The sequence below is a fragment of the Camelus ferus genome, chromosome 17 (genome assembly GCF_009834535.1).
Source record: "Camelus ferus isolate YT-003-E chromosome 17, BCGSAC_Cfer_1.0, whole genome shotgun sequence".
NCBI lineage: Eukaryota > Metazoa > Chordata > Mammalia > Artiodactyla > Camelidae > Camelus > Camelus ferus.
Genome location: NC_045712.1, coordinates 27764640 through 27789411, shown reverse-complemented (window position 1 = coordinate 27789411; position 24772 = coordinate 27764640). Strand labels below are relative to the sequence as shown.

Below are 24772 nucleotides of genomic sequence, written 5' to 3'. Positions count from 1 at the left end.
GGGTGTCAGTTGGGGTATGCGGCGGGCAAGGGTCTTGGAAGACAGGGCCTGTGGGTCGGTGATTCTTACTAATTTTACACTCTTTCTGACTATGAAACAATGGGATAACTAATAAGTCATGTGTAAAGCATTGTGAGCTCTTGGAGGGAATGGAGCTCACTTTATGTTAACAGGAAAGTTTGGTGCTACCAGACCCTCCCAGTCTTTCCTCATCCAATCATCTTATGCCAGAAAAGCAGCCGAATGAAGGCTAGAAACACCATGCAGCCCATATAAATACCTCCAGTGTTGAAAAACCCACATTAGTAAGAAGTTGGTATCAGCTAAAGAAATGAGTTGGCTCTCCAATTTCTGTCTTATTGACCTTGGACTTGCCTAGAAAAGTCCTAACGTTGTTGAGGGGCAGTACTTGCAGCTCAGTGTTGAATGAAGAATCTTACTCTAACGAGGGGCTCCTCAGAGCCCCATCACAAAGCGCAGAGACGGCCCTTCCCGGGGCTCTGCCACTTCCTCAGTCTGGGGGCAGGCGTATGTCCTGCCAGCCCTCTTTTGACAAACGACTCATAAGTTCTTCACTTCCACTCAGCCCCCAAGCTTAATAAAGCAGCCCCACCAGTATAAATGGGGTGCCTCACAAAGTCTCATTTGTGAATCTGCTGCCTGGATCAGGTCCCCACCTGCCTGGAGCTCGAGGACTCTCGGTGGCTAGGATTCCTGGTGTGCAGGCTGGTCTCATTAGCCGGGTTCTCTGTGGCCCATTTGGAGCAGGGTTATCTTCTGCAGGAGAGTCCTGCTTTCATGCTCTTTATTTCGCTCTCTCCTTACCCACCCCCACACACATCTAACAGCTCAGCTCTCAGAGCCAACAGTGTGCGCTGTGCTGCAGGCAAACATCTCAAGATCCAATGGGCCTTGGCAACCCCTGGAATTTCCCTTCGCCATTTTGGGACAACCCACGGTCAAAAACTGAATCAGCATAAATCCCTTATTTCCAAGAAAGGAGAAAGAAGACTCTAGGATGACAGCAACATCAACAGTAACAGAAGCAACAATGTCTCCATCCAGTCAGGGTCTCCTCTGGCCGTGGGAGGAGCGAAGCAGCTGTATTTTCCAAATGCTCTGCCTGGTGGGCATCGCATGTCTTCTCCTCGGGCTGTGGCCCCTGCTTCTCTCCTGTCCTCTGAGGCCTGTTTCAGCCCCACGGTCTTGCAGCTGCCCTACTCGGTCAGGCTGAGCTCAAGGAGGGAGTTGTTGAAACCTTCAACTCAGAAAATGTCCCATTTCCCGGGGGAGGGTATAGCTCAGTGGAGAGCACATGCCCAGCATGCACAAGGTCCTGGGTTCAATCCCCAGTACCGCTATTAAAAATAAATAAATGAACCTAATTACCACCCCCCAAGATAAAAATAAAGTAAAATTTAGAAAATGTCCCATTTCCCCTGCAGTGGACTGTCTTAGGAACAGACTGACTAGAAAGCACCCAGGCAGCATCAGTTCAGCAGTGTCCCCACAATTCACTTTAGGAAGCCCGAGACCCAGATGCCGAGAGGACTCCTTCACTGCAACAAGCACACCCAGCACCCAGCTCTCGGTGTATCAACACCTTTCTCCACGATGAGGAACCAGGGCTCCAAAGAGAAATGGCCAATTCCAGGGCTGGGGCAGGAAAGGGACAAGATGAGCCTGGAACATCTTGCACCAGAAAGTAAGGAGGTGTTCGAAGAAGGATGGGGACCTGTCACAGAAGCCAGCCTGAAGTGGCTTCCCCTGGCCACATCTGCATCCACTGGGGCGTCAGAATTAACAAAGGTAGTAACGGGTTGTGATCCATTGAATGAAATAATAATCCCTGAGTCCATACTGACAACACACAGACCAATAGACTGATAGGTGGTTGAGAAGAGCAGACTCCTATCTACTGTGGAATGCCATATAATGCATGCAGAAGGAAGGATGGAAATAGAAGATTACATTTGCAACCATCATAATAAAAAATGTTGCAGGCAGGAGTCACAGGCAGATGCCAAAACTGGAGGCTGTAAGTTTGATGAGCAACAAGATATTGACATAGTCTCATATTAGCTCCCCACAAAATACTTCTCAATTATGAAGGGAGAAATAACTTGACAGTGGCTGAAGCTGGCAGACACCACCTTAATCAATGATGGACATCGACACCACCAACACTGGAACAAATGGCTATCTGTGCCCCCTGCTAGGATGCCTGGAGCAGGAAATGTCACTTCAGGGGTGCTGATGCCAAAAATCCATAATTTGACTCTAATGATGACAAGCCGTCAAACAAAACCCAGCTGAGGGGTCTTCTACAAAATACTGGCCTATAATATTAAAAAATGTCAGTGTCATGAAAGACCTAAATAAGTAAATAAACAAAAAGGTCAAGGAAGTGTTCCAAATGAATGGAGACTAAAGAGACGTGACAAGTGACTGCAGCGTATGATCTGGGATTGGTTCCTGACAGGGGTGTATGGGAGTGAGGGTGGGGAACTGCTATAAGTTGCATTGAGAAAATTTGAAAAACATGTGTATATTAGGTAATAATTGTTAAATTTCCTAACACCGCTATATGGTGTTTATGTAAGTGAATGTCCTTGTTCTTAGGAAATGCACGCTGAAATACGCAGTATTTAGGAGGAAGAAAGCATGATGCTTGCAACTTACTTTCAAACAGTTCACAGAGGACATGATAGATGGATGGACAGGTAGACAGATAAACAGAGAGGGTGCCAGGTGTAGAAAGAGAGATGCAAGAAATGCTACAGCAAATGTGGCTAAATTAACATTTGGTTACTCTTGATGAAGGATATGGAATTCTTTGTACAATTCTTAAAACTTTTCTGTTAAATGAGAAGTTAATTTAAAACAAAAAAAAATTTTAAAACAAAGAAAAGCATGAAAAGTGAAAAGGAAGATACTAAAATTTATATATATATATATATATATATATATATATATATATATATATATATATATATATATAAATATATATGCAGGATGGGAATATAATATGGTACAGCCACTCTGGAAGGTAGTCTGGCCGTTTCCTAGAAACCTAAACATGTACTTACCCTGTGACCCAGCAATTGAACTCGGGTTTTCAGTTTCATTCCGGAGAATGAAAACTTCTGTTCACAAAAAGCCTGTACATGGATGTTCATAGAAGGCTTATGTGTAGTAGCCCCAAACTGGAAACAACCAAAACAGCTTTCAGTAGGTAAATAAAGAAACCGGTGCATTCACATCATGGAGTACTACTCAGCAAAACAAAGGAACAAACTATTGATACACAAAATAGTTTAAATGGATCTCAAGGAAATCAGGCTGAGTGTAAAAAGCCAATCTCAAAAGGTTACCTACTGCATGATTCCATTTATATACATTCTTGAAAGGACAAAACTGTAGAGGTGAAGAAGAAATTAGTGGTTGCCAGAGGTTGTGGGTGGAAGGAAGGAGGATGTGGCTATGATTATAAAAGGATGATACAAAAGATCCTTATGATGAAACAGGTTTGTATCTTGACTGTGATGTGGACACACAAATCTACAAATGATAGAGCTGCATAGAGCTACACACACACCCCCACTCCTACATACACACACAAGTGCATGTGACCCTGGTGAAACTTGAAGAAGCTCTGTGGATGGTCCCCATGTCAGTCTCCTGCTTTTGCGATTGTGCTATAGTTATGCAAGGTGCTAACTCGGGGGGGAACTGGATGTAGGATGCACAGGACCATCCTGTACATTTCTTTGCAACTCTCTGTGGAAATATAATTATTCCAAAATAAGAAGTTCAAACCAAGAAAACAGCAAGACCCACGCAGAGCTTGTGTGGGCTGCCCTGCTGACACTGCCGTGACCCCTGCTCCCAAGAGATGTCCCCTGGGGAGTCTGGCCCGAGTGCTGTCCTCCCTTCTCACTTTGTCTGGCAGCCCCCACAGCTTTGCATGAAGTCTTGACCCCGTTTCCCATGTAACTTACCACTGGGGCACCGATGACGGAAGCACAGGGTAGAGACCCACAGGAGTCTGGGTGTGACAGTTAAGCATGGGGTCAACTCTCTGTGCTAAAAAGCACACTGGGTTAAGGGTTTTGAAGTTAGAATGCTTGTGTTCGAACCCCGATCTGTCACTTACTATCGATAAGAGCTCAGATAAGATGTTTACCCTTTTGTGCCTCTGTTTTCTCATCCATGAAACGGGGGGTGTGTTAGTCCCCGATCATAGGTGTACGACGTATATGTACATATACAGCTTACAATAGTGCCAGACATCTAGAAAGAGTTCATAAACGTTAGCTGTTACTTCAAATACCGTTTACCACCATTACATCTCTCTACAGGTCTGATCATTCCTATTTTACAATGGAGAGGCTGAGACTAAGCAAAACAAATTAACCAGTGTGGGCCAACTAGTGACAGAGCTGAGATCCAAACCCAGAGCCTCAAAGTGTATGTCCTTTCCAGTATGCTTGTCTCAGTCAGTGAGTGTGGAAGCCTCACCAGAAAGAGGAGGGGGAAACAATTCAGAAGGCAGAGAAAAGGAGGAAGAATAGATTCTATTTTAGAAAGAAAGATGAGAAAGAACATCTCAGCTGACTCAGACTATAAAGGAAATTTATGTTCTTACTTGTTCTGAGTCCTAAGGTTGGGAGCCTCTGGGGTTGGTGAATTCAGTGGCTCAGCAATGTCCTCACTCACACAGGTCTGTCTTTTGACTCTGTGTTGGCCATTCAAAATTCAGTGGAATCAGGAAAATCATAAATGTTTGTCCTTTAAAGTAAACAAATTATGGAGGCCGTGAAATTCCATGCTAGGGGATTAAGTAGGTCTGCAGATCACTTGTGAGCCCAGGAGGAGTAGCGCTCTTCAGAAGCTTAGTTTGATAAGTTTTTTCTTAAAGGACTTGCTAACGGTGTCAATAAAGTTGGAGGAACCTCTTGTAACCAAAAAGCCTTTCCCAGCATTTAGCAGGCTGGTGAGAAAAAAAAAAATCTTTCAAGATAATATTTCACCTATTAAATATTGTTCCACTGTGGATTTCTTTTCAAGAGGAAAGCGGTATTAAACACTTTCAGGAGAAATATTTCAGTCGGTTTTTTTTTAATCCTATCCTTTCTGTTTGCATATAACATGTATCAGCAGAAAAACACTAAAAGCAAAATGGGTATCTTTACCTTTACGTGTAGTCCGGCGGTATCAGTGTTGCTCTTGCTACCATTTTGAATAAGTGATGCTTTGAGGAGTGGCTTCCAAATCTACGCCTCTCTTACCTCAGTGGAAAAGCCCCCACTGCGTGATCTGGCTCTGCTATTCCGTTAGGCATTCACATTAGGAGGGGAAAGGCTATTAAAATACCCCTGCAGATTCATTATCAGCTATTCCATCTTGCTTCACTGCCCTCGGACTTTGCGATGGAGTGTTTGGGCTTTGACACTGAAACCCTGTAACTATGTTATAAGCAGGCTTGTTAGTGGCCCAGCAGGGTTTAATGATGACCTGACTGTTCTCAGACAGGGACCAGCCCAGATGTCAAACCCAAGAATGCAATATGCTCCTTGAAATGACTTGAAGGTCCCTCTCAACTGAGAAGCCTTTCTTGGTTTAATGCCTGATGGTCACTGGTGTCTGGTTCCTGCTCTCGCTGAGGGAGAACTAAGCAGACTGTGAAATGTCGTCACCAAGCCCCACGTGTGGATTAGCGGCTCCAAAGAGCAACACGCCTCTCTAAGTCATCCTGTAAAGTGACCCCAACGTGTGACTTGTCACACCATCCCAGGCTCGTTTATCCTCTGAAGGGCAGCTCTGCCTGATGGACAGCAGGTTCAAGCTCACGGATAATCCAGAGCATATTCTGAACAATAACTTTGGTTCCAGCCAAGTCATGGTCCCTGCAGGGTCTGCCCGAGCAGAAGCTCACCTGCCCTGGGGTGGGTAGAGGGCATAGGTCATGGGGACTATTTTCCACCAGGAAGGAGATCACCATGTCCCTGGAATGAGATCTTTGTGATTCTGCTACTAATTTGGTGCCTGTAATCTTGAAAGGCTGAGGCATTTCTGAAACTCCTCCACCCTGCATATAAAGGGCGGAGGCCCTAAGGTTTCAGGACCAGGCTGTGGGCTTGCAAACCTCAGAACTGCAATACTCACCCTCCTTTACATCATATCAAGACAGCAGCTGATTCATCACAAAGGTAAACATGCGGAACTTGAGTGGGCCTGGGATGGAAGCTCATCTTGCACTTCTCAGGGGAAGTGAATGGATAGACTCTTTGTAACTCTGTCTTTTTCAGCCACTAGGATTCATCTTTTGCTCTGAATCCTTACCTTTTGTCTGCTTAGGGATGAATTAGAAATCTTAATGGGGCTTTTTCATATCTAATTTATATATTTAAGTGATGCAGGCAAAACAGGCTAAAACTCTACGAGAAAGCCAGAAATCAGTGCCAGTGTTCACTTAGCAAGGCTCTGATGAGATGAAATTCTATAAGCAAGAACAGTGCATATTGAGGGAGAAATGCTGAACCCCCGGAGGGACCAACAGCCTCAAGGAATGTTCAAATGGAGACGCTCAACCACAGTGGGCTTCTCTGAAGACTGATGTTTCAGAGGACATACTAAAATTCTGGTCTTTGTAATTCTGAAGCAGAGCTTCTTAAACTTTCCCATGCACAGGAATCATCTGGGGGATCGAGCTGGAATGCAGATTTTGATTCAGATTTCGGTCTTGATAAATTCTGCATTCATAACAACTCCCCGATGATGCCCATGCTGCTGGTCCGTGCAGCAATGGAGAAGCAGGTTCAGTGGTGTGTCAGGGATGGTAAATAACCTTTAGACTTTTCAATGATGGAATTTTATCGAATCAGCAAAAAAGTCAAAATACATTTTACTAAAAACACTTCTATTTAAAAATGTTTGTTTTTACTATTAACATATGGTGAAACGACTCTTCAATGTGTGCTCAGTTCTATGAACTTATCACACATTCAGCTCTGTGTAACCACCATCACAATCAGGACACATAACTCCATCCCCTCGTCCCCCAGATTTCCTCCTGCTGTGCTTCTGTCATCATACTCTCCCCGACCTTAACCCCAAGCAATTGTTATAGCTTTGTCTTTTCAAGAACGTCATTTGAATGGAATCATAGCGGGTATATGCTGTTGAGATTGGCCTCTTCCACCCAGCATGATGCCTTCTGAGATTTAGCCAAGTTACTGAAAGTATTACTAGTTTTTCCTTTTATTGCTGCACAGGATTCCATTCTATGGATGTTTGATAGTTTTTAATCCATTCACACGTCATCCCCACTTTTTGGCAGTTACAAATAGAACTGTGTATGGGTGCACAGGTTTTTGCTAGAACGTTAAGTTTGCAATTCTCTAGGCTAAATACCTAGGAGTGGGATTGCTGGCTCATATGGTGGGTGTATGTTTACCTTTGTAAGTTATAACGTATGAGAGTTCCAATTGCTCTCCACCTATCTTCTCTAGCACTTGATATTGTCAATATATATATGTTTTTTAATTTGGGCCATTCTTATAAGGAGGTAGTGGTATCTCTGCATTTTTCATTTAATGTATATTTCCTTAGTGGCTAATGATGTTCAACATCTTGTAACGTGTTTATGTGATATCTGTGTATCCTCTCTGAAGTATCTGTTACAGTGTTTTACCCACCTTTTAATTAGGTTGCTTGGTTTCTTAATGTTGAGTTTTGAGAGCTCTTCATATATACTGGATACAAATCCATTGTCATATATGTGATTTGCAAATATGTTTTCTCAGTTTGTGTCTTGTCTTTTCATTCCCTTGACAGTGTCTTTTGCATAGTAAAACTTTTTGATTTTGATAAAGCCTGATTTATTAATTTTTTTCTCTTATGGATCGTGCTTTTGGTGTCATATCTAAGAATTCCTCACCTAGCTCCAAGCCACAAAAAAATTTCTCCTATGTTTTCTCTTAAAAGTTTTAAAGTTTTACATTTTATATTAGGTCTATAATCCATTTGAGTTAATTTTTGTGTAAGGTATGGGGTTTAGGTTCTTTTTTTTTTTTTTTTGCATATTATTGTAGCTTTACAGCAGGTTTTAAATTAGATAATGTAATTCTTTCAACTTGATTCTTCATTTTAAAAAGTGCTTTAGTTACTCTGTCCTTTTGCCTTTGCATATATATTTTAGAATCAGTTTGTCTTTATAAAAAGTCCAGTTTGGATTTTTATTAGAGTTGCAGTAAATCTATAGATTAATTTTGGGAGAATTGGTTTCTGTGCCATGTTGTCTTCCAATCCGTTGACATGATAGGTCTCGCCACTTATTGAGGTTTTCTTTTATTTCATTCATCAGCATTTTGCAGTTTCTAGCAACAATATTTTGTACACATTTTATTAGATTTATACCTAAGTATTTAATTTGAGGGAGTTATTGTAAATGGTAGTATTTTTCTAATTGCAATTTCCAATTGTTCATTGGTAGCATATACTAATTTCCGTGTATTAAACTCATATCCTGCATCTTTGCTAAACTCACTTATTATTTTAGGAATTTGTTTGTGATCTGTCTCACGCGCACTTGAAAAGAATCCGTATTCTGTCATTGCTGGAGAGAGATCTATAAGTTACAGTCAGGTTTAGTTGGCTGATGGTGTTGCTCCGGTTTCCTATACCCGTGATAATTTCCTCTCTACGAAGTTCTGTTGTTTGGGATCAGATCCACACATGTGCAGCCCAGAGGCCAGCCTAGGTGCTCATGAGCAATTTTTAAGAAGTCTCTTTCATAAGGTCCACCTACCTCTGCGGTATCCCTGGTAATTTCCAACTCCCTGAACTCCCCTTCTTCAGTCCTTTGGCCAGAAACTTGGGGCTTTAGTTACCTGTTCTGCTGTGCACTTCTGGTGGCCGAAGTCACACTGGGGTAGCGTGCTGAGACGACAGAGAGAGAGGAAAGCAGCGAGGGTCCACTCCGCCTGGCAGGGCTTTGCATCTCTGCCGGTCCTGCTGCCAGTCAGTTCCATTGCTGCTGCCACACTCCCTCACCCTGGAATTTCCCGGAGATCTTAGAGAAGAGAGAAAAGGAAAACAAGTGCTTTCCCTCGTTCTCTGAGCATTAGGCATCTCCTTTCTCCCTAGAATCAGAGGACTCCCTGGAGTTCTCTCTGTCCACATTCCCACCTCTGGGATTCCCACTGCCTTAAGTCCAAACTGGGGATACCAGAATGAAAGTAGAAAACTTAGTGCCATTCAATGGTAACTGGAATTCTGGTCTTCTTCTCCAATCCAGCTGCTACTGTTTACCTCTCAGGGTCTGCAAACAGCCACACCGAGCAACCTGGCCAGGTTTTAGAGAGACGGGGTAGAGTGTGCGTCCTTCATTTTGTCTGGAACTGGAACACTCTGTTCTGTTTCAAGCCATGATCTTTATGAAGCTTTTTGAAATGTTGTAAAAAAACAAAATCACAAAATAGTTGCTCTTTTGAGGTGTTGGATATGCAAGAAGTACGCTGTTGGCATGCACGCTCAGCTGGGACGTAATGAGCCACACTAGCCGAGAGTCATGGGAGTAACTGGCATAAGCCAAAATTCTTACTGGAAAAAAAACTCCCACATTCTTCAGTTTGGATCTAGTGCTCTGAGTAACCAGAGACTTGGGAAATTAAGCGGTTGGCGCAGCAATCCGTGCTCACAACGGACAGATGTGCCTTTGTTTCAGTTGCCTTACTAGCCTTAGTTGGCCCCTTGGGCAGCACAGATGCCTCACAGACGGCACCAAGTTCAGCTGAATTCTGTGGAGGTGTTCCACGCTGCCGTTCTCTTTAAGCACTCACTCATTTCGTGATGAAAAGTTCATAACTGTCCCTGAAGCTATGGCTTTGCTGCGTCAGTGGTGACCCCTGGAAGGAAGCCCTCAGTCTCCCCGTGGGCGCACAGGCCGGTGGATGGCGTTCCCGGCCGAGTAGGTGCAGGTAGAGGCCTTACTTATCAAGGATGATCCCCGTGTTTCCAAAGGGCTTTCCAACTATCAGCATCTTCCTCGTCACATTCCTGCAAGGTAGCGTAGTTGTCCTCATCTCAGAAGCCAGGAAACCAAAGCACAGATGCTCGCAGACACATGTACTCCCTGTGAAGGAAAGGGCTGGACCCTAACAGTGAGATGCCAGGTCTCCCAGGAGGACAGAGCCAGGGAACTTGGATAAAACGCTAGTCCAAAGACAGAAGACATCTCTTTCTCTGCATTTATTGGGGCATAACTTATGTGTAATAAAATCCCCTATTTTAAGTGTACAGTTTGATAAGTTTCGGCAATTGTATGCAGCTGTGCAGCCATCACGAGAAACAGATACGGAATATTTCCACATCCCCAAAAGCGCCCCAGGCCCCTTTGTGGTCAGTCCCCTCCCCGCCTCCCAGCTGAATGCCAGAAACTTCACATGAATTCAAAATTAATAGTATCAGGGTCGTTTTGTAAGAATGCCCTCCGGTAAGCAACCATGCAAATGGGACTTCTCTCCCTTGCCCCCCCCCAGAAGCATGTTCCGGCCTGCCAGGTCCACAGGGACCAGGGGGCAGGCCAGGTCGCTCCAGGGTGCCCCTCACTGGCCCCACAGACTTTCCCTCAATGCCTGAAGCACTGCCAAAGGGACCACTGCCACCTTCAGGCCAGCTCTTCAGGATAAAGATAATTTGGAGGCCAGGGTAGGGGTGGGGAGCATTTATTCAATCCAACAAATATTTATTGAGTAGCAGTACATGCTTTGAGATATTTAATTGTTTACTTATTTATTTTACCTATTTCTTTTTTTTTTTTTTATAGAGATAGTGGGGATTGAACCTAGGACCTTATGCGTATTAAGCACTCACTCTACCACTGAGCTATACCCTCCTCCATGCTTTAAGATATTTAAATAAAACATAAAATAGTTCCCATTTCTGGGGGGCTCACTGCAAAGTAAGTTGGATCTCTGCTATTCTGCTAGGAAAGTATGACCACTGAGCACTTTTAGGAGGTAAGAAAGTCACTCTTCTCCTCCCTAGGGGACAGTTGAGGGCAGGGGATGGGGCCTGGGCACTGAGTATGACAGCTGCCCTACTTACCAGCTGTAGGACCTTGATAAAGTCAAATTGCCACTGCTGAACCTCAACTTTCTTACCTGCAAAACAGGAAAGTAGTGCCTACCCTGCAAGATGGCTGTGACTGTGACATCCCTATGCCAGCCCTCCCTACCTCAGCCTCCCTGGGGCCAGCTCTGGACCAGACGTGACCATCGTACAAGAGGACAGAAACAAAGACCACATTTGGGACCTTGGTTGTGTGTTAGAATCAAAGGGGGAGATTTAAAAATTCCTGATGCCCAGGCCACATCCCTGGCTGATGAGATCAGACTCCCTGGGAAGGGAGGCCTGACATCTGTTTCTTGTAAAGCTCCCCAAGTGATTCCAAGGTCAGCCAAGGTCAACAGCCATGATCCAGAAGGAAAGAGAAGTGACATGGATTTATGTCACGTCTATAGAAGGAAAGTTGGGGGAGGTTGTGATGATTCCTTACTGCGAATTACAGTATAATGTCCTGTATAATTTGAGGTTTTAGACTTACAAAAGTTATGTTCATTCAGAACTTTATAAACTGCAAAACACTTTCACATTCATGATCAAATGAAACCTTCAGAGAAAATTTAAAGATGAGGAGACTGAGACCTGGCAAATAGAAGGTGCATCAAGTTAATAGACAAATGGATCTGGTATAAGCATCTGGCTTCAAACTCCTCTCTGCTTCCTCCGTGTCCCCCCTGCCCCCGTCAGTCCCTCTGGGAGAGCTGTGACCCAGACCTTTATGCTGATTTCAGACCCAGGTGTCCAGACACCCCTTCAGTTTTTCCCCTTGGATGTTAGCGCCCATGCAACTCAAACTCTGACCAGCACTGCTGAAGGTCGCCCTCCACGGCCCTCCTCCTCTAACTGCCCACCCTTGCACAGGCACAGCCAGCAGAGCCTCCACTGACACCCCCCACCCTCATTCCCCATGTGGAGCTGACACCTGCAGAATACCTGTGAACCTGTCCACTCTTTGTTAACCTTGATCTACCACGGTCATAGTTTCTCCCTGGACATTTGCAACAGCCTGCTGACTCCTTTCCCTGCACCCACTCTCACCTCCAGCCTCAGCTTTTGACCTGTCTGCTGGACCCACTGAGGTCTGGGAGTTGGGCAGGGGTTTCTTCATGTAAAAAGAGTGAGCATTGAGTGTCTGATGTGAATAACTCCATACACAAGCGTGCACACACACACACATGCACACACACATCTCAAACCTCACACACCTCATTTTCTGTGACAAACCCCTTTAGCAAAAGGCTTGAAAACATCCAGAAGTACACAGCCTGCCTTCTGCCAGCTATACCTGTGGGGCCACGAGCAAGTTCCATCACTCCTCAAATGTCTCACCTAGAAAATGAGGGAGGAAATGACAACTCACGGGGACGTGGTGGTAACTAAAGGGACCGACAGCCTAAAATGCCTGGCACACACTACCTGCTGATAAATAGCTGAGAAGCGCTCTTCTGTGAAGAGGAAGGAAGGACAGAGGTATCTGCCAGGTGCCTGTGACATGCTAAGCTCCAGTGGGGAACTTCTGCATTCACATCCCTGTATCCTGTCAACAAACCATTGTATCCCCCTCATGAGGTTCTGTGCCTGGCTGGGGTTGCCCTCAGATAAATGGCAGGGTCTGGATCCAAACAGTCTGTACCTTCCAGAGTCCGAAGGACCGTGTTCTACGGGGGTTCGGCTGATATTTTCTTTTTCAGGGGATGAACAATCAGTACGTGCGCCGGGAGGTCTTCTGCCGGAACACCTGTCACGAGCTCAAACGCTTCTGGGAAAGGGAAATCGGCAAACAGACTCACTACCGAGAATCAGAGGAGTATCGCCTGGGAAGAAGTGCACTGAGAAAGTATGTGGCTTGTTTGTGTATTTTTTGGTGAATTAACTTTTTAAAAAATGGACTAATTTTTAGAGCAGTTTTACGTTCACAGCAAAACTGAGCAGAAAGTAGAGAGTTTTCATATCACTTTGCCACGCACAGCCTCCCCCACCAGCAACGTGCCCCACAGGAGCATACACGTGTTACAGTCTGTGAACCTACATGGACACGTCATAATCACCCTTGCTTGTCTGTTTTTTAAAGGCAAAATAGATCTCCCTAGAAGAATGCCAGGTGGGCATCCTAGAGGATGTAATTATTTTAATTTTCCATACACGCGGTCCTGCCACCATATGGTTATGGGCAGTAATTTAGAAAATTCTCCTAAGTTAACAAATGTACACTCTAATTTCTATCTTTATAAACAGAAAAACCTCTCCTCTCCCTCATCATTTCTAGCACATGAGGGTTACCCTAAATTTGGGGAGCAGGTCAGCAGACATGTCTGTGAAGAGCAATCAAGCAAAGGAGACGGTGACCAGTTCTCAGTGCTCACCTGGGTAAAGTCCCAGGCTGCCTGTGTGGATCTGGGTGGCGGGGAGGGAGACTGGTGTGCATCCCTGCTCTAGCCAAGGGAGTCGAGTGGCCAGCAGACCAGGGTTGCTGTCTCTGTGGAAACAGCAGCATCTCACCACCCTCACAGATACTGCCTCCCAGCGGCAGCAGGGAGCCACCCACAGGCCACAGGGAGGGACCGGTCCAGTTCTCTGTTCCCTCCTAGGGAACAGCTCCACCACTGACTGTTCACTAAGACCACAGCTAGTGTGTGACCCGGGAGTGACGGGGCAGGTGTGTGCTGGCCTGACGGCAGGGCCCGTGACTCCATCCTGTCAGCCCATGGCTGCTGGGCTGAGAATATGGATAACTCACAAGAGTTAAACTCACTGTTTTCCTTCCAAAACCCCATCCTCAGCCCTAGAGGGGAACCCAGCCTCTCAGCCACATTCCTGGTCAGAGGCAAGAAAAAGCAGTCTGTCCTACCTGCTGAGGTGTTGTGTTAGGGTGTCTTGTCCAGGGATTCTCAGAGAAGATGAGTTGGGCAGCCAGTCATTTCTGCAGTCCCTGCCGTCTTCCTCCCCCAGGCCAGGCCACTCAGAATGCTGCACACCAGAGGCCACGTTGAGTCCTATGTCCCTTGTGTCCCCCACGGAGTACACAGAAGGCCTCAGGTGGAGGGAAACTGGACTGAGAAAGATGCAAAAGCCTTGCCTCCAAGAAGGGAGCAAGCCAAGAGGTGAACAAAATAGAGTCTGACATAGAAAACAAACTTACTGTTACTGAAGTGGGGAGGGGGCCAGGGAGGGATAAATTAAGAGTTTGGGAATAACAGATACAGACTACTATATATAAAATAGACAAACAACAAGAACCTCCTGTATAGCACAGGGAACTATATTCAGTATCCTATAATAACCTATAATGGAAAAGAATCTGAAAAAGAATATATCTATATCTATCTATATGTATGTATGTATAAATGAACCACTTTGCTGTACATCTGAAACTAATACAACATTGTAAAGCAACTACATTTCAATTAAGATAAATGAAGTCATATAAACACAGAAACAAAAAGCAAAATAGGCTCTGAAAACAAACTGTGTGGTTTGTTAAAACATTAAAATATATATGTGCAGTATCTGTCTGTGCACGTAACAGAAGACTGCAGGGAAGAAGCTTTCTGGCTGGTGGGAGAGCAAACCTGTAACTTATTTATCCTTCTCCTGCCTCTTCTGATTTGAACCTGGATAGTCTGGCTCCAGAGGGTCTCTGCTGTTAACCATTCCTCCATGTTGACCCTTCACAAATTGGAAAAGACAGTCCTGGTTCATTAGGTTGTTTAAGAAAATGTGCCTACAGCATCCAGCATGGTGCAGGGCTGAAGGTCAGGGCTCTCGAATGTCAGTTCCCCTCCCTCTCCCACGCTCCCACTTAATCCAGGATTGAATAGAGCAACAGCAAGATGCCAAAGGAAGAGCCCTCTGGATGAGTCAGCAAGTCTTCCTGTGCCTCAGTTTCCTCCTTGTTGTTTGCATCATAGAGAAACAGACACAAAGAGAATGTAAGAGGGATGGTGGGGAGTCACTGTCTTTAATTAGTGGGGGGGAGTTAGTTGACAGTGTTGTTCAACTATATCCTTATTGACTTCTTGTCCACTTGTTTCACTGATGGTTGAAATATGGGTATTGAGGTCTTCAACTACAGTTGTGGATTTGTCTGTTTCTCCTGACAGTCCTGTCACATTTTGTTTTGTGTATTTTGAAGCTCTGTTATTAGGTACATAAGTATTTAGGATTTTAATATCCTTTTGATGAATTAACCCCTTTATTATGTTAAAACAACCCTTTTTCTCTTGAGTAATATTCTTTGCTACGACTCTGCCTTGTCTGATGTTAGTATAACCACTCCAGCTTTCATTGATTAGGGTTAAGATGGGACATTTTTCCATTTTTTTACTTGTAACCTACTCGTGTCTTCATATTTAAAGTGAGTTTCTTGTAGGCCACATATATTTGAATATTGTCAATCTGTCAACCTTTGCATTTCAATTAGATTACTGACGTCATTAACATTAATTGGTAAGATTGGGTTTAAACCTAGCATTTTGTTATTTGTCTCCTGTTATTCTCATCTGTTCTTTATTTCCTTTCTTTTTCTGCTTTCTTTTGGATTAAATATTTTTTACGGTTCCATTTTATCTCCTCTGTTTTCTTTTTAACTAAATCTGTGTTATTTTAGTGGTTGTTTTAGGACTTATATATACATTTTTAACTTATCACAGTCTACCTTCAAGTGATTCATCATTTCCTGTAGAGGGTGAGAAGCTTACTATCGAACAGTCCCACGGTTCCCCTCCTGGCTTTTGTGCTATTGTGCAAAGTACAATTTGACTTCCATATGTGTTATAAACCCCAGATTACATCATGAACAGGTTTACTTTGAACTACTGACTAAAGAGAAAAAAGCATTACTGTGCACACGCGCATTTGCCTCTCTTGGTGCTCTTTGTTCCACTGTGCGGATTTCCACGAGGTGTCATTTTCCACCTGCTCCAAGGACTTCTTTTAACATGTCAAGTAGTGGCAGTCTGCTGGTGATGAACTCTTCCAGTTTCTGCATATCTGAAGACAACTTTATTTCACCCCTGTTCTTGAAAGGTTCTCAACTGACAGGTTTTTTTCTTTTCTCCTGTACTTTAAAGGTACTGCACGTTCAAAAGGAAGTTCAGAGATTAAGACTAGAATACCACTTGAATAGAAGTGAGACTTCATATATGTATATATTTAAATTTGCAAGTCCCCTGCATACCTTTTAAAACCTGAACGCCCAGACATAACACTCGCATGTACACTACATGCATACACAGGCACCTTCAGAGTAAAAAGGAAGGAAGCTTCCGTGAACCAAAAGCCATGGAGATGAATGCTCCATTTGTGTGTGTTCTGTTTCTATTTTCAGGCTCAGAGAAGAATGGAAGCAGAAACTGGAAACAAAGCTGAGACTACGGAACAATCCAGATGAGACAGAAAAGCGGGCAAGCGTTGGCCAAGAGCTTCATTGACACAAGAGGATACAAACCACTGAAGTCACTCTGCCAGGAGAAGCCAGTGCAAACCCCTGAGTCCTTTTTCTACACCAAACAGATCCCATACTATTGTTTCCCCGACCTGTGAGGGGATTTACCTGTGACTCCTTCCCCAGTGCTAAGTGGAAATTATTAGCCAAGTCAGTCCTCTCTGCATGGCGGCCAGAATATGATCCCCAATTCTCTAAAGATGTCTTTTAACATCAAAGCTCCATGCAGCATACTTTATTTCCATATAATTATCTTCTGATTTTGAAATCCCAGCATTTAAAATTCTAAGCACATCAGGAGAGATGATCTTCATGGTCATCCATTAAATATTGCATAGTAGTTGTGCTCCACATTTCTCGTAGGAAACAGCATCATGTAATCCTTTCTCCTGTTTTCTTTTTATGAGAAGAAAAATGCATCTCTTCACAGAAATAGAAATAGTGTAAACAGTCATTAAAATAAGGCTTGCAGATTAATTGGTCTAATATTTTTCTTCACATGGATTTCATCAGCTTCTTCAAAAACCACTTAATAAGATCAGGATAATTTTAATAAAACTTGGTTGCCATGCCTCCACTGGTATGTGTGCTCATTTTATTGCTTTATTTTAAATCTCCACATGCTGGCTAAAGTATATCTGGCCACTCCAACAAAGCGACTGCCACATAGATCCTGGACTTTGAAATACCATTGTCACTGCCCAGCCATCTCTCAGGTCCTCATACAGGGTAGTTGCTTCTAAAAGTGCAAACCATAATTGGGCCTGGGGCAACAGTTTCCAACCAGAACAAGGGAGTAGAAAGATGCATGTTGTAAAGTACTTGATAGTTGTAAGCAGCACCTGCAAAGCCTTATACATTCAGGGAGCAATGTTACCAAACGTAAGGGCTAAAACTATAAAACTCTTAGAAGAAAACATAGGGGGAAAGCTTTATGACATTGGATTTGGCAATGTTTTCTCGGCCATGATAACAAAATCAAAAATAGATAAATTGGACTGCAGCAAAATTTAAAACTTCTGTACATCAAAGGACATGCTCAACAGAGTGAAAAGGCAACCTGTGGAATGGGAGAAATCATTTACAAAAATATATCTGATAAGAAATTTATCCAGAATTTATAAAGAACTCCTATAACTCAATGACAAAAATAAACAACCCAATTAAAAAATGGGTAATGGACTTGAGTAGCCATTTTCAAGTAGAAATTCAATAGAAATATCCAAAGAAGACATGCAAATAGCCAGCAAGCACATGAAAATATGCTCAACATCATGAGTCATTAGGGAAATGCAATCAAAATTACAATGATACGACCTCACGCCCATAAGATGGCTACTATCAAAAAAACAGAAAATAACAAGTGTTGGTGAGGATGTGGAGAAGTTGAAACCCTGTGCACTGTTAGTGGGAACGTAAAATGGTGCAATTGCTGTGGAAAACGGTGTATCAGTTCCTTAAAAAATTGAACATAGAATTATCATATGACCCAGTAATTCCACTTCTGCGTATATACCCCAAAGAATTGAAAGCAGGATCTTGAAGCAATGTCTGCACACTCATGTTCCTGGCAGTATTATTCACAGTAGCCAAAAAGTGGAAGCAACCCAAGTGTCCATCGAAAGATGAATGAATCAACAAACTGTGGTCTATATATACAATGGAACACTGTCCTTAAAAAGGAAGGGATGTCTGACATACGCTACATGAATAAACTTGGAGGACATTACATTAAGTGGAATAAGCCAGTCACAAAGGGACAAATACTGTATGACTCCCATCAGGACTACATGGAATGGGGAAGGAGCAGTTTCTTAGAAAATGGAAAGGGTACTGAGTAGAAAATCATTAGTCCCTACAGATCCAAGGGGACTATAACCAAATGGCAAAACTCACAGGTCCTCAACAGATCTCCTTGTTGGAGCCCAGTCACGCTCCCGCACTTAACTATTCTGAGCAGCGTCTGCCCAGAGCTAAACTCAGAGGAGAAGTTTCTTTTTGGCTATTTCTCTCCAAATCTGTGGCCCCCACCACAGCCACGTTTGTACCCACAAAGCCCTGTCCTGACTCGGGTTCATAAGAGAGCATGGTGGACCCAGCAGAGTTTGCCAGGGGTCAGGTGGAACCAAGAAAGAATCCATTCTCTTCTGAGCATCTGAACAAATACAGTGGAAATCTGAGAGTTCCAGGGGCCACCACCATGACTAGAAAACAGAGAAGTCTAACTGCTAGGAAATAAGAGGGAAGCAGACAGCTGGAGAAAAACACGGGGGTGGCAAGTGTGCCCTCCAGGGTTCTCGGCAGCCTTCCACTCCCAGTTCTGGTCCTTCCTGGGGTCTGGCTGCTGGCGTTGATTTCTCTTACTCATAAAAAAAGTCACAAATAATATAGATGAAAAGGGGATTTCAGGGTCTGGATCTGGGAGTGGGGCTGTTCTTTAGAGACAGGGCCTCCCACGTCACATGTGAAGTCTGCTGGGACCAGAGGCTGCAGATGTGGGCAATGCTCTAGAGTGCCAAGCTACACCTCTAGGGGAAAGCGGCAGTCTGAGAAGTGTGGTTATGGGTTACTTACTGGGAGGAGAGCGCCCAGAGTCCACTCATCTCAGGACCAAATTCTGCAAATGAACCACTCACAGTTCATCTCAAGGGCAGCCTAATAACCTGGGTTCTCCAGAGCAGTCCCAATTTCAAATGTGCTGCCAATATCTGATCCTGTGTGAAGAAATGTGGTCATCATAAATATACTCCAAAAATTTTTCAAAGACATCTCTCTCAGATGCACTTTTTTCAGCAAGTAAGTACTGTGCACTGCTGGAGAAAGGACCTAGTGACCAGGAGAAGCTACTGGACAGGGACACTGCTTCACAGGGACCAGGGAGCTGGTGCTGTTTGTTTTGAAGTCACAGAACAGCAGGGGAGGAAATAGCTCACTGGTAGAGTGCATGCTTAGCACTACCTGGGTTCAATCTCCAGTACCTCCAATAAAAAAAAAAAGAAAAAAGAACAGAAGTGATGAAGTCACAAAACACCTACAGTGTTGGGCTAACTTTCCATATAACACAAATATAAGAGAAGGAATTCTACCCTGCATAATTGTAGTTAGGGGCCCTTAGTCAAGTTATTTTAAGACCTGAGCTTCAGCTTCCTCATTTTATAATACAGTTAATAATAGTACCTTCCTTATAAGTAAAGTACAGTGCCTGACACATAGTCACAGGAGGCAAACAGATGGTGTAAAACAACTGAAGAGGTAGCTAAGCTTCTATGAATGATAATTTCTTAGTTACAAATGGGCTTCAAAGGCGTGCACTTAAAGGCTGTTCCTGCACTTAGACTTTCAAGATCAAGCATTCTTTCTTCTAAGATGTTTCCCAAAGGCTTTTCCATACCCACCCCCAACTTCCACCACCCCTCAAGCTCATTATCGCCATGAATGGTGCCCCATTTGCTCATGACTCAGACCCAAATCTAGTCACCCCGACTTCTCACTTTCTCTTAAACCTTCCTTCTAAGCCACTCACAGATCCTGCCAGCTCTACCCTCAAAATATCTGTTCTACCTTCTAAAGTATACAGGGTTTACACTCAGACCACTACACCCTAGTTCCAGGGTGACAGCAATTTTAACACAATTAAAATTGACCACCTTTAGACTGCCTAATTTATAAGAGAAGGTCAGTGTTTCCCATCCTTTCCAAGGTTACCTCCACTGGGCGGCTGCGACGGCTCACTCAGGGTAGGTGCAAGGGAGCGTGGGTTGTAGGTCACTCAGGAAGCTGGCTGCAAGCAGTACTTTTAAGTGGAGTGTCAAATGGAGACAGAATTCTATTCCCAGGTCACTGCTCAGTTGTTGACGGTAAGTGGTAAGATATCCATTTTTAGAGTATCTGAAAATTACCCTGAGGAGGTGGTGATTTGAGATCCCACTTCCATGGGGAAACGGTTTATGGGTGTGCTGGCCCGTGAAACAGTCTGTGAATGTCTCATCTCTGAGTATTAAAAAGGGATGCCTATCTTTTGAAATACCCAAGTGTTGCTCTTGGGGCTCTATCCTATTTCCAGGCTGAATCTGTACTGAAGAGGTTTTTATTGATCGGTATGTTTTGGTTACAAATGTTTTAGCTTAGTGTTTTTGTAAAGAGCAAGCAAAATGAAATTCTTCTCTTAGGATTGATCATAGAGTGAGCTTTTCATGCCCACCTCTATGGATGTAATTCATCATTTTAAAGCTCTAGAGGAATTCTCTTCTAGGAAAAACATGTATTTGCAGAAAGTTGTTTATTCCTGGAAAATAAGAGATGTACAGATGCAATGTAGGGTTCGTTTGGTCAAGGCCAAAAGAGCCTTAGAGGATAAATCAGGCCCTTGAAGCTCAGCTCTCAGTCCAGTCTGCCCCACTGGCTCAGTGTCCTCTCAGAGAGCCAAATCGTCCTGGTTGTGCTCCTTGGAAATGAGCAGAGACTGCTTCCTTTTCTCTAATCTATGGAAGGGTCACCAGGATAACGCATGCACTGGGTTGGAGGCCAGCTTTGGGAGAACATGAGAAATGCAATGGGAGAAGATGGTGAAAGGAAGGTTCCAGCTACACGGTCTGGCTGTGGGGAAAGGAAAGGTAGGGTAAGTTAGGGCCAAGGAGCCCGAGATCCCCTCAGCGGGCTCAGAGGCTGAATGTGAAGGCAGAAACCTTGGCCCCCTCGGCATCCCGTACAGCCCTAGGGTCTGGAACAACACTCATAATACATTGTAAGTCACAAAACTTATCTGTTGGATGAATGAATGGAGGGCTCGCATAAGGACACTGCTCTATGAGAAACTCCTCAACAACACCGCATTCACAGCAGGGCTGAGGAGACTGAATAGTTGTCACCCCAGGCTTATTTCCTCCCCGTTTTAGCAGAGAGCTAGCTCAGCTTGTCTGAATTAGCCACACAAAAGAGGTTAATGTCAGTGGCTAAGCTTCAGAGGCTTCTCCCTTTCACAAGGGCACTTCCTGACCAGGAAGATTTCAGCATCTCATAGCTGTCCAAGCGTTTCCATTCAGCCTATAAAATGAAAGGCACTACAGGGCTGAGGTGCTTCTGTGACCTTCCCACACGTGCCCAGTCCCGCTGGGCCAGGCCTGAGCCCACCTCCGGGTGTGATCTGTGGCTTCTCAGCTGGTAGTTTCTCCTTGATAAACAAAATTGTACATTTATGCCCAGATAGGATGGAGACAGGTGTCTGCATCCAACAGAACCATGGAAGATTAGGTCCTATCCTTCTCTGAGTTTCCCCAGAAATGTCTCATGGAGAAAGGCAGACCTCTGCCCCACCCCTAAGAATCTTTCTCCTTAAAGGAGCGGGGGTGGGGGGTGAGGACAGAGGAGGCTGGAGGGATCAATGCCTTGTCTCACTGATTTACTCCTGGTCTGCGGGTTTCCTGTGGTGGCAATCTTGGTGGTTTATTGACATTATTTTCACAGATTCTTAAATTCTATACTGTGTTTTCTGATGGATTCTTGAGTGAAAGGCTGAAGTAACCATACATTGATTGTCAAGGGCATAAATTATAAGCAGAATTTTAGGTGTGTAATGTGCAAAAGACATAAAAGACGGGAAGCAGTGTAGGTAGACAGACATGAAATAAGTTAATAAAGTAAGCCTGCCTTATTATGTCAGTTTATGACAGGCAACTTTAATAACTACAAAACATTGATTAAGGAAATTAAAGATGACTTAAAGAAATGGACAGATATCCCATGCTCTTGGATTGGAAGAATCAACATCGTTAAAATGATCATGCTGTCCAAAGCAATCTGCAGATTTAATGTAACCCCTATCAAATTACCCAGGAGAGTTCTCACAGAACTAGAAAAAATAATCCTAAAATTTACATAGAATCACAAAAGACCTAGACTTGCCAAAGCAATACTGAAGAAAAAGAATGAATCTGGAGGGATAACCCTCCCAGAGTTCAGACGATACTACAGAGCTACAGTAATCAAAACAGCATGGTAATGGCACAAAAACAGACATATGGATCAATGGAACATAACAGAGAGCCCAGAAATAAACCCACAGATCTACAGTCAATTAATCTTTAACAAAGGAAGCAAGAATATACAATGGAGAAAAGACAGTCTCTTCAGCAAGTGGTGTTGGGAAAACTGGACAGCTGCATATAAATCAATGAAGTTAGAACGCTTCCCTCACACCGTACACAAAAATAAACTTAAAATGGCTTGAAGACTTAAACATAAGACAAGATACTATAAACCTTCTAGAAGAAAACATAGGCAAAACATTCTCTGACATAAATCTTAGCAATGTTCTCCTAGGGCAGTCTACCCAGGCAATAGAAATAAAAGCAAAAATTAACAAATGGGACCTACTTAAACTTATCAGCTTTTGCACAGTAAAGAAACCTAAGCAAAACAGAAAGACAACCTACAGAATGGGAGAAAATACTTCCAAATGATACAACTGACAAAGGCTTAATTTCCAGAATGTATAAACACCTTATACAACTTAATAACAACAACAACAACAACAAAAAACAAACAACCCAATCCAAACATGGACAGAAGACCTAAACAAGCAATTCTTCAATGAAGACATACAAATGGCCAATAGGCACATGAAAAAATGCTCATTATCGCCAATTATCAGAGACATGCAAATCAAAACTACAAGGAGGTATCACTTCACACTGGTCAGAATGGCCATCATTCAAAAGTCCACAAATGATAAATGCTGGAGAGGGTGTGGGAAAAGGGAACCCTCTTACACTGTTGGTGGGAATGTAGTTTGGTGCAGCCACTATGGAGAACAGTATGGAGATTCCTCAAAGAGCAAAACAGACTTACCATATGATCCAGCAACCCCACTGGGCATATATCTGGAAAGAACTCTAATTTGAAAAGATACATGCACCCCAATATTCATAGCAGCACTATATGCAATAGCCAAGACATGGAAGCAAGCTAAATGTCCATCAACAGATGACTGGATAAAGAAGCTGTGGTACATTTATACAATGGAATACTACTCAGTCATGAAAAGGAATAAAATAATGCCATTTGCAGCAACATGGGTGGACCTAAAGATTGTCATTCCAAGTGAAGTAAGTCAGAAAGAGAAAGAATAATACCATGTGGCATCAGTCACATGTGAAACCTAAAAAAAGAAAAGAGAGGACACTAATGAACTCATCTGCAAAACAGAAACAGACTCGCAGACATAGTAAACAATCTAATGGTTACCGGGGAAGAGGGGTGGGAAGGGATAAATTTGGGAGTTTGAGAGTTGGAAGTGTTAACCACTGTATATAAAAATAAATAAAAAACAAATTTCTACTATATAGCACAGGGAACTATATTCAATATCTTGTAATAACCTTTAATGAAAAAGAACATGAAACGAATATATGACTGGAACATTATGCTATACACCAGAAACTGATACATCGTTAACTGACTACAATTTTTTTAAATGGTCATTTTTAACCAAATTTGAGGACTTATTCTTCTGTCTCTTCTTCTAAAAATATTTAGAGTTTTATGTTTACCTTTTAAGTATTCAATTTATCTGGTATTCATTTTTGTGAAGGTTTGTGGAGGAAGCCACAGCGTCCCTTTTTGAGAGAACTGTAAGGCGTATGGTTTGTTACCTGCCCTGAGTGAGCTGGGTCCACATGACCAGAAGGACCTAACATGTAAGACTGAAGATGGTTTGGGGCTAAAAGTCCCAGCTTTGGAGAGGCTCTCCATGATGACGGGGGAATCTATGAGCTTAAGATCTCCCAGCAAGGAGGAAACAGAATTTTGGCTTCCCAGGAGCCTGGAAATCTGCTGGGATCTGTGCCATGCAGGGACCAGTTACAGGTTATACAAGATCAGAGACACACAGAGGCTGTGTTGAAGACTTTCCTGCGAGTCAGAGCCAGTCAACGTGAGAGATAAAGGTGGGTGAGGTGGGGCCCGCCTTGAGCTCACACTGCTCACCATGTGGAGTGACGGGAGCACGCAGGACGTGAGGGTGTCTCTGCATTATTCAGGGATGGAGAGGATGAAACTTCCCCAGCTACATTAACAAAGACAATTTAATATAAAAGCATTTACCAGTGTATGTGTTCTCTATTGCTGCTATAGCAAATTATCACAAATTAGGTGGCTTAAAACAACACAGATGCCTTATCTTTCAGTTCTGTGGGTTAGAAC

The 24772-nt window shown here is 43.5% G+C and overlaps 1 protein-coding gene across 1 annotated transcript; it reads left to right on the top strand.

Annotated features, from left to right (window-relative positions):
* Positions 1-12818: 12818 nt before the first annotated feature.
* Positions 12819-16559, top strand: FAM240A (family with sequence similarity 240 member A; the record flags this gene model as incomplete). The annotated part of the gene is made up of 2 exons (XM_014567475.2): positions 12819-12967; positions 16457-16559. Coding segments are annotated over 2 exons (252 nt in total), but the record flags the coding sequence as incomplete, so codon positions are not given.
* Between the last annotated feature and the right edge of the window lie 8213 nt (positions 16560-24772).